This window comes from Choloepus didactylus, chromosome 2, assembly GCF_015220235.1.
Source record: "Choloepus didactylus isolate mChoDid1 chromosome 2, mChoDid1.pri, whole genome shotgun sequence".
Classification (NCBI taxonomy): domain Eukaryota; kingdom Metazoa; phylum Chordata; class Mammalia; order Pilosa; family Megalonychidae; genus Choloepus; species Choloepus didactylus.
In genome coordinates, this window is record NC_051308.1 from 106096243 (window position 1) to 106108764 (window position 12522).

The window sequence follows — 12522 nt, forward strand, 5'->3', positions numbered from 1 at the left end:
AAAGTAAACATTTTAATATTCTTCCAACAATAGTAACAAATGTATTACACCAGTGCTAAGGATCAATGGTGGTGGGAGATAAGGGGTATGGGATATTCTGGGGATTTATTTCTCTCCATTTTTTTTTAACATTTTTTATTATGAAAGTTAACATATATGCAGAATAGTGATAACTTTCAGAGTAGGTTTAAGTAGTTACAGAGCAAATTTCGAACTATGGTATGGTTGCAGTTCCAAAATTTCAGTTTCCTCTTAGCTGTTCTGATACACCAGAGACTAAAAATAAACATCCATATAATGAAAAACAAAAAATATGATTAAACAGATTGCTGAACTGTCTCCATCTGCAGTACATTCATTTGGTTTACCTTTCTCATTTTGTTCCCTAGAACAATTGATATATTTGATATATCCTTACTTTATGTCTGAATGATTAAAAAGGGTCAATAAAGGAACATTTCATCTGTCACCTGAGGATTCTCCCAAATGAGAGCTTCCAAATGCAACAATTTTAGGATTCTAAGTTCAACTCTAACAAAAAGTAAAAATCATCTGACAGCTTTTCTGTGGTACTGTGTGTGTGTGTACTCAACATGGATAATGTGACTTCTGTCACATGATTTTTTTTTTTTTTTTTTTTTTGAGGGAGAATTGGAGTTTATTTTTTAATATTGGAAAAACATACATTTGTATGTATACTATATTGGTTAAATTTGACCAGTGGTGATTTCTTTTTTTTTTTTTTTTTTTTTTTTAATCATCATTTTATTGAGATATATTCACATACCACGCAGTCATACAAAACAAATTGTACTTTCGATTGTTTACAGTACCATTACATAGTTGTACATTCATCACCTAAATCAATCCCTGACACCTTCATTAGCACACACACAAAAATAACAAGAATAATAATTAGAGTGAAAAAGAGCAATTGAAGTAAAAAAGAACACTGGGTACCTTTGTCTGTTTGTTTCCTTCCCCTACTTTTCTACACATCCATCCATAAACTAGACAAAGTGGAGTTTGGTCCTTATGGCATTCCCAATCCCATTGTCACCCCTCATAAGCTACATTTTTATACAACTGTCTTCGAGATTCATGGGTTCTGGGTTGTAGTTTGATAGTTTCAGGTATCCACCACCAGCTACCCCAATTCTTTAGAACCTAAAAAGGGTTGTCTAAAGTGTGCATAAGAGTGCCCACCAGAGTGATCTCTCGGCTCATTTTGGAATCTCTCTGCCACTGAAGCTTATTTCATTTCCTTTCACATCCCCCTTTTGGTCAAGAAGATGTTCTCCGTCCCACGATGCCGGGTCTACATTCCTCCGCGGGAGTCATATTCCACGTTGCCAGGGAGATTCACTCCCCTAGGTGTCTGATCCCACGTAGGGGGGAGAGCAGTGATTTCTCCTTTCAAGTTGGCATAGCCAGAGACAGAGGGCCACATCTGAGCAACAAAGAGGCATTCAGGAGGAGACTCTTAGGCACAGATATAGGGAGGCCTAGCCTCTCCTTTGCAGCAACCATCTTCCCAAGGGTAAAACCTGTGGTAGAGGGCTCAACCCATCAAACCCCCAGTCCCTTATGTCTGTGGTCATGTTAGCAACCATGGAGGTGGGGTAGGCGAATACCCCTGCATTCTCCACAGGCTCCTCAAGGGGGCACTACATCTTTTTTTTTTTCCTTGTTTTTCTTTTTTCTTTTTTTTTTTTTTTTAACTTTCCCTTCTTTTTTAAATCAACTGTATGAAAAAAAAAGTTAAAAAGAAAACAAACATACAATAAAAGAACATTTCAAAGAGACCATAACAAGGGAGTAAGAAAAAGACAACTAACCTAAGATAACTGCTTAACTTCCAACATGTTCCTACTTTACCCCAAGAAAGTTACATAATATAGCAACATTTCTGTGGACTTGTTCCTACTATATCCATCAGAAATTAACAGACCATAGTCATTTCTGGGCATCCCCAGAACGTTAAATAGCTTATCTGTTCTTCTTGGATTATTGTTCCCCCTTCCTTAATTGCTCTCTACTGCTAGTTCCCCTACATTCTACATTATAAACCATTTGTTTTACATTTTTCAAAGTTCACATTAGTGGTAGCATATAATATTTCTCTTTTTGTGCCTGGCTTATTTCACTCAGCATTATGTCTTCAAGGTTCATCCATGTTGTCATATGTTTCACCAGATCGTTCCTTCTTACTGCCACGTAGTATTCCATCGTGTGTATATACCACATTTTATTTATCCACTCATCTGTTGAAGGACATTTGGGTTGTTTCCATCTCTTGGCAATTGTGAATAATGCTGCTATGAACATTGGCGTGCAGATATCTGTTCGTGTCACTGCTTTCTGATCTTCCGGGTATATACCGAGAGGTGCAATCGCTGGATCGAATGGTAGCTCTATATCTAGTTTTCTAAGGAACTGCCAGACTGACTTCCAGAGTGGCTGAACCATTATACAGTCCCACCAACAATGAATAAGAGTTCCAATTTCTCCACATCCCCTCCAGCATTTGTAGTTTCCTGTTTCTTTAATGGCAGCCATTCTAACCGGTGTTAGATGGTATCTCATTGTGGTCTTAATTTGCATCTCTCTAATAGCTAGTGAAGCTGAACATTTTTTCATGTGTTTCTTGGCCATTTGTATTTCCTCTTCAGAGAACTGTCTTTTCATATCTTTTGCCCATTTTATAATTGGGCTGTCTGTACTATTGTCATTGAGTTGTAGGATTTCTTTATATATGCAAGATATCAGTCTTTTGTCAGATACATGGTTTCCAAAAATTTTTTCCCATTGAGTTGGCTGCCTCTTTACCTTTTTGAGAAATTCCTTTGAGGTGCAGAAACTTCTAAGCTTGAGGAGTTCCCATTTATCTATTTTCTCTTTTGTTGCTTGTGCTTTGGGTGTAAAGTCTAGGAAGTGGCCTCCTAATACAAGGTCTTGAAGATGTTTTCCTACATTATCTTCTAGGAGTTTTATGGTACTTTCTTTTATATTGAGATCTTTGGTCCATTTTGAGTTAATTTTTGTGTAGGGGGTGAGGTAGGGGTCCTCTTTCATTCTTTTGGATATGGATATCCAACTCTCCCAGCCCCATTTGTTGAAAAGACCATTATGACTCAGTTCAGTGACTTTGGGGGCCTTATCAAAGATCACTCGGCCATAGATCTGAGGGTCTATCTCTGAATTCTCAATTCAATTCCATTGATCTATATGTCTATCTTTGTGCCAGTACCATGCTGTTTTGGCAACTGTGGCTTTATAATAAGCTTCAAAGTCAGGGAGTGTAAGTCCTCCCACTTCGTTTTTCTTCTTTAGAGTGTCTTTAGCAATTCGAGGCATCTTCCCTTTCCAAATAAATTTGATAACTAGCTTTTCCAAGTCTGCAAAGTAGGTTGTTGGAATTTTGATTGGGATTGCATTGAATCTGTAGATGAGTTTGGGTAGAATTGACATCTTAATGACATTTAGCCTTCCTATCCATGAACATGGAATATTTTTCCATCTTTTAAGGTCCCCTTCTATTTCTTTTAGTAGAGTTATATAGTTTTCTTTGTATAGGTCTTTTACATCTTTGGTTAAGTTTATTCCTAGGTACTTGATTTTTTTAGTTGCTATTGAAAATGGTATCTTTTTCTTGAGTGTCTCTTCAGTTTGTTCATTTCTAGCATATAGAAACATTACTGACTTATGTGCATTAATCTTGTATCCCGCTACTTTGCTAAATTTGTTTATTAGCTCTAGTAGCTGTATCGTCGATTTCTCAGGGTTTTCTAGATATAAGATCATATCATCTGCAAACAATGACAGTTTTACTTCTTCTTTTCCAATTTGGATGCCTTTTATTTCTTTGTCTTGCCGGATTGCCCTGGCTAGCACTTCCAGCACAATGTTGAATAACAGTGGTGACAGCGGGCATCCTTGTCTTGTTCCTGATCTTAGAGGGAAGGCTTTCAGTCTCTCACCATTGAGTACTATGCTGGCTGTGGGTTTTTCATATATGCTCTTTATCATGTTGAGGAAGTTTCCTTCAATTCCTACCTTTTGAAGTGTTTTTATCAAAAAGGGATGTTGGATTTTGTCAAATGCTTTTTCAGCATCTATTGAGATGATCAATTGATTTTTCCCTTTTGAGTTTTTAATGTGTTGTAATACATTGATTGATTTTCTTATGTTGAACCATCCTTGCATGCCTGGAATGAACCCCACTTGGTCATGGTGTATGATTTTTTGAATGTGTCTTTGGATTCGATTTGCAAGTATTTTGTTGAGGATTTTTGCATCTATATTCATTAGGGAGATTGGCCGGTAGTTTTCCTTTTTTGTAGCATCTTTGCCTGGTTTTGGTATTAAATTGATGTTAGCTTCATAAAATGAGTTAGGTAGTGTTCCATTTTTTTCAATGTTTTGAAAGAGTTTGAGTAAGATTGGTGTCAGTTCTTTCTGGAAAGTTTGGTAGAATTCCCCTGTGAAGCCATCTGGCCCTGGGCATTTATTTGTGGGAAGATTTTTGATGACTGATTGGATCTCTTTGCTTGTGATGGGTTGGTTGAGGTCTTCTATTTCTTCTCTGGTCAGTCTAGGTTGTTCATATGTTTCCAGGAAATTGTCCATTTCTTCTACATTATCCAGTTTGTTGCCATACAGTTGTTCATAATATCCTCTTATAATTTTTTTAATTTCTTCAGGATCTGCAGTTATGTCACCTTTTTCATTCATTATTTTGTTTATATGGGTCTTCTCTCTTTTTGATTTTGTCAGTCTAGTAGGGGCTTGTCAATCTTGTTGATCTTCTCAAAGAACCAACTTTTGGTGATATTTATCCTCTCTATTGTTTTTTTGTTCTCTATGTCATTTATTTCTGCTTCAATCCTTGTTATTTCTTTTCTTGTACTTGGTTTAGGATTGGTTTGCTGTTCATTTTCTAGCTTCTTCAGTTGATCCATTAGTTCTTTGATTTTGGCTCTTTCTTCCTTTTTAATATATGCGTTTAGTGCTATAAATTTCCCCCTTAGCACTGCTTTTGCTGCATCCCGTAGGTTTTGGTATGTTGTGTTCTCATTTTCATTCGTCTCTATATATTTAGCAATTTCTCTTGCTATTTCTTCTTTAACCCACTGATTGTTTAGGAGTGTGTTGTTTAACCTCCAGGTATTTGTGAATTTTCTAAGTCTCTGATGGTTATTGACTTCTAATTGTATTCCATTGTGGTCAGAGAATGTGCTTTGAATAATTTCAATCTTTTTAAATTTATTGAGGCTTGTTTTATGTCCCAGCATATGATCTATTCTGGAGAAAGTTCCATGAGCACTAGAAAAGTATGTGTATCCTGGTGATTTGGGATGTAATGTCCTGTATATGTCTGTTAAATCTAATTCATTTATCAGATTGTTTAGGTTTTCAATGTCCTTATTGGTCTTCTGTCTGGTTGATCTATCTATAGGAGAGAGTGATGTGTTGAAGTCTCCCACAATTATTGTGGAAACATCAATTGCTTCCTTTAGTTTTGCCAGTGTTTCTCTCATGTATTTTGTGGCACCTTGATTGGGTGCATAGACATTTACGATTGTTATTTCTTCTTGCTGAATTGCCCCTTTTATTAGTATGTAGTGGCCTTCTTTGTCTCTCAGAACATCCCTGCATTTGAAGTCTATTTTATCTGAGATTAATATTGCTACACCTGCTTTCTTTTGGCTGTAGCTTGCATGAAATATTTTTTTCCATCCTTTCACTTTCAGTTTCTTTGTGTCCCTGTGTCTAAGATGAGTCTCTTGTATGCAACATATTGATGGTTCATTTTTTTTGATCCATTCTGCGAATCTATATCTTTTAATTGGGGAGTTTAATCCATTTACATTCAATGTTATAACCGTGAAGGCATTTCTTGAATCGGCCATCTTAACCTTTGGTTTATGTTTGCCATATTTTTCCCTCTCTCTATTAATATCCTTTATTGTACCCATACCGAATCTCTTTAGTACTGAACCTTTCTCCAAGTCTCTCTGTCCTGTCTTTGTTTCTCTGTCTGTAGGGCTCCCTTGAGTATCTCCAGTAGGGCAGGTCTCTTGTTAGCAAACTCTCTCAGCATTTGTTTGTCTGTGAAAAATTTAAGCTCTCCCTCAAATTTGAAGGAGAGCTTTGCTGGATAAAGTATTCTTGGCTGGAAATTCCTCTCACTCAGAATTTTAAATATATCGTGCCACTGCCTTCTTGCCTCCATGGTGGCTGCTGAGTAGTCATTACTTAGTCTTATGCTGTTTCCTTTGTATGTGGTGAATTGCTTTTCTCTTGCTGCTTTCAGAACTTGCTCCTTCTCTTCTATGTTTGACAGTGTGATCAGTATATGTCTCGGAGTGGGTTTATTTGGATTTATTCTATTTGGAGTTCGCTGAGCATTTATGATTTGTGTATTTATGTTGTTTAGAAGATTTGGGAAGTTTTCCCCAACAATTTCTTTGAATACTCTTCCTAGACCTTTACCCTTTTCTTCCCCTTCTGGGACACCAATGAGTCTTATATTCGGATGTTTCATATTATCTATCATATCCCTGAGGTCCATTTCGAGTTTTTCAATTTTTTTCCCCATTCTTTCTTTTATGCTTTCATTTTCCATTCTGTCATCTTCCAGGTCACTGATTCGTTGTTCAACTTCCTCGAGTCTTGTACTATGAGTGTCTAGAATCTTTTTAATTTGGTCAACAGTTTCTTTAATTTCCATAAGATCATCCATTTTTTTATTTAGTCTTGCAATGTCTTCTTCATGCTCTTCTAGAGTCTTCTTGATTTCCTTCATATCCCGTACTATGGTCTCATTGTTCATCTTTAGTTCTTTGTGTAGCTGCTCTAGGTGCTGTGTCTCTTCTGGTCTTTTGATTTGGGTGCTTGGGCTTGGGTTATCCATATTGTCTGGTTTTTTCATATGCTTTATAATTTTCTGTTGTTTTTGGCCTCGTGGCATTTGCTGAACTTGATAGGGTTCTTTTAGGGTTCTTTTAGGGTTTGTAGACCTATTGAAGTCCTTATCTCTAATTTATCAGATCTACAGCTTCGTGGAGTACACTTTCTCTAACTGACCAGCAGGTGGCGTCCACGAGCCACCTGTTCTCCACAAGCCAGTTCTCCCCTGCTTAGCCTTTTTGGTGAGTGGGGGAGTGAGTCTTGTGGGGCCCAATTGGTGTACCAAGCTTGCGTGTGTAGTTGGTGTTGCCTGCCCTGTATGTGGGGCATGTTTCTGGGCAGTCGGGGAGGGGGGGTGGCCCTAACAATCAAATCTCCCTGATGATCCTAGAGTTTTAAAGCTGCTGCAATAGTCTAATCCTTCAGTTCAGTCCTGCCACAGTTTGTCTCTGCCACTGACCCACAAGTCTTTGGTATTGGCATATGGCTCCTGAGACTTGCAAGTGGGCCCCTCTTCCAGGCTGTGCATCCCGGGTCCTCTGTTGAGGGATGACTGTGCTATGTCACAGGTGAGTGCCGTCCCCCCAGGGCAGTTCTGGGCTGCTGGGCTGTGTAGGGAGGCTCCCAGTCTGCTCAAATGATGGCTGAATGGGGCTTTGTTAATTCACACTGCTCCACCTTCCCAGCTCTGGGACATTCAGCTGAGGTTGCAGGGAAGGCTAATGTCCACGCCCAGTTTTGTGGTGTGTGCCTGTTATTTGAAGCATTTCCGTCACACTGGGTTGTCTGGGGCAGCTCTGGGCTATGGGGCTGGCGATGGACAGGAGTGTTTCCTGTCCACCAGGATGGTGGCTGTGAGCGGACACCCCCCTTTTCTCGGGAAGTTGTGTTGTTTAGTGAATTTTCTCAGCCACTGGATTATTGCCTTTTGTCTCAGAGCTCTCTTAGTTCTGCTCTTGACTTGACATGCCCAAATTGCAATTCTTTGAAGCTTTCTGTATTGGGCTTCTTAGAGTAATTGTTTTAGAAAAAGAAAAAAGGATTTTAAAAAAAAAAAAAAAAAAAAAAAAGGGCCCTCCTCAGAGATCTAATGGGTTATTGAAATGCTAATAGACAAAGCAACCAGGGCCATTAAGGAAAGGTCCACAGGGCAGAGAGATCAGCTTTTCTTCGGGATTTGCATATGCGCCTCAAGGCCTGAGCTCCACCCTTCCCCTTTCTGTGTTCACCAGAACTGCAAAAATCCTCTGCTTTTATTTTGGAGTTTTTCATGTTGTTTTTTTTCTATGCCTGTCTCCTCTCTGCTGGGCTGGCTGCTCTCAGATTCTCTGGTGTCTGGTCTCAGTCTGTCTATGGTTGGAGTTTGAATCAGTAGAATGAGTTTCCGATAAGGGCTACCACTGCAGTTCTCCCTTCTCCTTCCTGGAGCTGACAGCCCCTCCTCCCACGGGACTGAACCTGGCAGGGAGGGGCGCGGGTCCCCTGGCCGCAAAAACTTACAGATTTTGCTGATCTCAGCAGTTCGACATTTTCATGAGTGTTGTATGAAGTATGCCCAAAGACAGATTGCTCTGTGGTGTCCAGTCCACGCAGTTCCTGGCTTTTTACCTACTTTCCTGGAGGAGTAACTAAAACTTACAGCTCACCAGTCTGCCATCTTCACATGATTTTTATGAATATTAAATGAGACCATGTAAGTGATAATATAGAGCACATAGTGCTCTACAGATGTAACTGTTATGTTGTATCTAAGGCACTTTAGAAAAGGACTGGTTATGGCATGCATTTTTTTTTTTTTAACTTTTATTTTCATTGTTAGGATTGTATGTAGTTCTTAGAGATTGCCACAAGGTGGCAGAAACAACACATAATTGCCCAAAATAGCCAGCCCTGTAAGTGCTTTTTTGACTCTGGGACAAAAGCCAGGAATCTAGGAGTGTTGTCAGATATGGGCTGAAGATATTTAGGAATGGTCTTTTATTTTTCTTTCCAAATCAATAATTCATTCTTTTCTCAGACCGAGATGGTACCAAATTTCTCCTAATGCAATTCTTCCCCCATTTAGGTGTTCTAATGATCCTGGGATATTAGTAGATGGCTAGATAAAAATTATCCAGTCTTGGACCAGGTTAGAAATTCATAGATGAGTGGTAGCTCTGTAACCTGTATAAGAAGTTGGTTAAGATCCTTTACAGCTCTAAAATTCCAGTCGAAGTCATTCTTGGGCCTACTTTGGATTTAACAAATTCATTTATGCCCCATGTTGCTCCAGTTATGGTAGGAAACTAGTTTTCATTTCCTGAGGTTTCGTCTTTCATTCTTTATTGAACATTCTTTGGATTTTCAAAGCATGGTCTCGGCAAAGGGTACAGGAGCCAAGTGGCGGGAGACCAGCAGGGGCGGGTACTGGAGTCCACGTCACTACCCTAATACCTTGTCATATGTTGGTTTACTTGTACTAACTGCTTTATTTTCTTGTTTTTTTTTTCTTAATTTTTTTTCATTCTTGATGTTTTCCTAGTTTTTAACCAGTAGTTTTTATAAAATAAAGTTTTCCCACATTTTCAAGTTGCTTCCCATGGCAGAGTTTGTTAGTAATGAGCAAGACTACTATTGTTAGAAGCAAAATCTCTTCATGTATCATTACATTCCTGTACCTACATGACTCTAAAGGTTTACCCTACTGCCATAATAAGCTAGTAAAATTGTAAGTGTGTATGTGTGTGTACAACACCAAAGCAGGTTTTTACTCAAGAAAATTGTATTTTGTTCCTGAGAGGAAGTGATATTTAAATTTTCTCATCTGCCTATGATCATATCCTCTTTAATTTTTTTTAACCAGTTGATAAGAAATATAAAACAAAAAAAGAAACAAAGCTAGTGGAAAAGAAGAGACAGCCTGAAATGAGTCCTGGTCCCTCTACAGCCACCAGAAATGATGTCGTGGAACAACGTGTTGTACCGGAAGTCTCTCCTCATATTAAGGTAGGATGGGGCAAGTCAAGTGGTCTTAAGTAGTTCTTAGAGCTTCCTTCAGTCACTAACCCTGTCATTACCCAGCATGAAAGTAAAGAAAGCAAGACTGTAAGAAAGGTTTGGCTATCAGAAAGAGAAGTTGCTTCCAATTCATCTGATTAAACACCTACTGAGCCCCTAATCTCTTCCAGGCACTGCGCGCTTTAACACATTGCCACAAGTGGGGTTCTATAGTGAAAAAAATCTAAGATGGACAGTTGTTTTCAGGAAGTGTATTGGAAAGGATTAATACCAGAAGAAGTAGGATAAGAAGGAGAATTTGAATGTCAGTGCAGTTGCAACAAAGGCCTCAGCCCATCCTACAGGGAGTGTAGGTGCTGAGAATGCTTTTCAGAATTGTCACGATCTGGACAGAGGGGAATTGGGCTGCATGCACCTGCATTGACCAAAGTGAGGCAGCCTCTTCAGCCTGGAGTAATTCCTGGAAAGGGACTCAGCCTGTGGGAGAAGGGTTGCTTTCGTACAACTGGGGAGGAACAGACAACATGGGAGGCTCATCACAGAATCCAGCACACACATGCAATTCCATTTCCTGTGAAGCAGGGATCATATCATTTTATAGATTTATTAACTTAGGGAAACTGACTCCGTGTCATTTCCTTCTGTTTGTCTAGAGCAGCTGTTTCCTACGTGTTGGCAAATTTTCAAGGACTTGGCCCAAAACCCTTTGAGTTGTCAGGGAGACTAGATTCAGGTGTAAGTCGTGCCTTCCCATCATACGTAATGAAAGTATGCGTTATTTAGTCTGAAAGACCCAATTAAAGATATATGGTGTCAAAGAGAGCAAACCTAAGTGAAGCTGACATTTTCCTGCATTAACTCCAATAGAATCTCAGCAGTCCCCGTCAGGAGTCCCATATGGACAGGCATTTCCTACTCTCCAGTTCCCATCGGAGGCTCCATTCAGAAACTCCTACACTTGGCCTCATAAGCCTGTATTTTTTCTGTATTTCCCTTTGGTTCTGGATAGCTAGTTGCTTTTTAAACGTAGTATTTGCTTTTGTGGTTGATGATAAAAGTAATATCTCTTGGCTCTTAATTTGGAAAACAGGAAAAAAAAGGAAATAAAATTACTTGTAATCCTATCATCTAGAGAGAAACATATTTGGTATTGTAAAATGTCTTACTTGTATGTATGATTTATTTATTTATCCAGTGAGAAATAAGATTATATATTCTCTTTGGAGTCTTACCTTTTTGTGAGTTAATTAAAACAGTTTGTCACATTATTACTCTAAAGAATTTTTTGACATTAGCATAGTGTTGTATTATGTGACTATACCATAATTTATTTCACCAAATCCTTATTTTTGGATATTTAAATTTTTTAGTTTTAAATAATTATAAATAAAACAATTTAGTTATTTCACATAAAACTTAGTGTGTAACTAATTCTTTCTAAGGTAAATTTATTGAAGTAAAATGGGTTCTTCTTTTCAATTCCCCCTTTAACTCATAAGAACTCTGAACTAGGTCTCCCTCTTACTCGCATTTTAACTTAATCTGCACTTTTATTATGCACAGGGCCATCCTTAAGAACTGGGGAGTCAGGTCAGGCCACTGAGCTCCCTTACATTTATACCAGAGTGAAATGAGTATTCCGGCAGACATTGATGGAGGACATGGACATCGTGTGCGCTAATAGAGTCAGTAGAAGAGGACGGGCACAGTCACCATCTTGGCCTTAGCAATATTTCAGGGATCTGATGGGCTCTTTACATATAAATGTACCTTTGAGCCTCTGGTTATCCCACTCCCATGCCTCTAATTCAACTTCCTGAGTTACTATTTATTTTTATCATAGGTGTGGGGTTCTTAAATGTAGGACCTAGGATGAATGCTCTGGTTCCTAAGAGCTGTTAAATAGCTATAAAATAATGAAGATATAAATGTTTACCTCATGATTCCATATTTTGCTGCCTGCCCCCATTTTTTTGCCATGTATTCCCAAGCATGTAGGAAATCTGTGGGGAACCAGAGGTTAATGTGAATGGCTGCTTTCTTCCTTCTTTGCTTCCCATGAAGGGAGTAAGCAGAGTTTACCAGGGACCAGTATTGTTGGCTAACTGTGTTTTACTCTGACTCAGGATATAACTTAGGAACAGGTATTAGAAAGGGTGAGTAATAGCTGTTCTGTCTTCTATATTTAAGAAAACACCAAGCACCTAATAATAATAGGGGCTAATGTTTATTATGCAGTATTGTATACCAGATACATTTATAGATAAGGAAAAGGAAACACTGGGAGGACAAGCAGCTGGCTCCAGGTTACATAATAGATGGAAATGCAAAGATTCCGGCTTAGGGAAATCTGGATCCAAACCTGCACTCTCAAATACCATCCTATATTGTCTCCTCTGAACACAGGACTTAATATCTCCTCCCTGTATTGTCTTTTCTGTCTTGATAATTCTAGGTCTCACATCTTTTCCTAACCTCTCTATAACTCTTCCTTTTACTCTACCTGTCGTAACTGGCTTCATGAGGTCTAACATTGCAGGTGACGTGAGGTTTTCTTAATAGTACCTTCTTTACTCATAACTTATGTATTTGTTTCTTTGCCTTCTTCCTGAG

General features: G+C 38.7%; 1 protein-coding gene across 7 annotated transcripts in view; it reads left to right on the plus strand.

Moving 5' to 3' along the window:
* The window catches only part of AIM2 (absent in melanoma 2), a 154907-nt gene that overhangs the window by 139151 nt on the left and 3234 nt on the right, over positions 1–12522 (plus strand). For all 7 annotated transcript variants that reach the window (XM_037825627.1, XM_037825624.1, XM_037825625.1 and 4 more), the window contains one exon: positions 9755–9897. In XM_037825627.1, coding sequence (XP_037681555.1) covers positions 9755–9897 — 143 coding nt within the window. The remainder of the gene's footprint in view (positions 1–9754; positions 9898–12522) is intronic.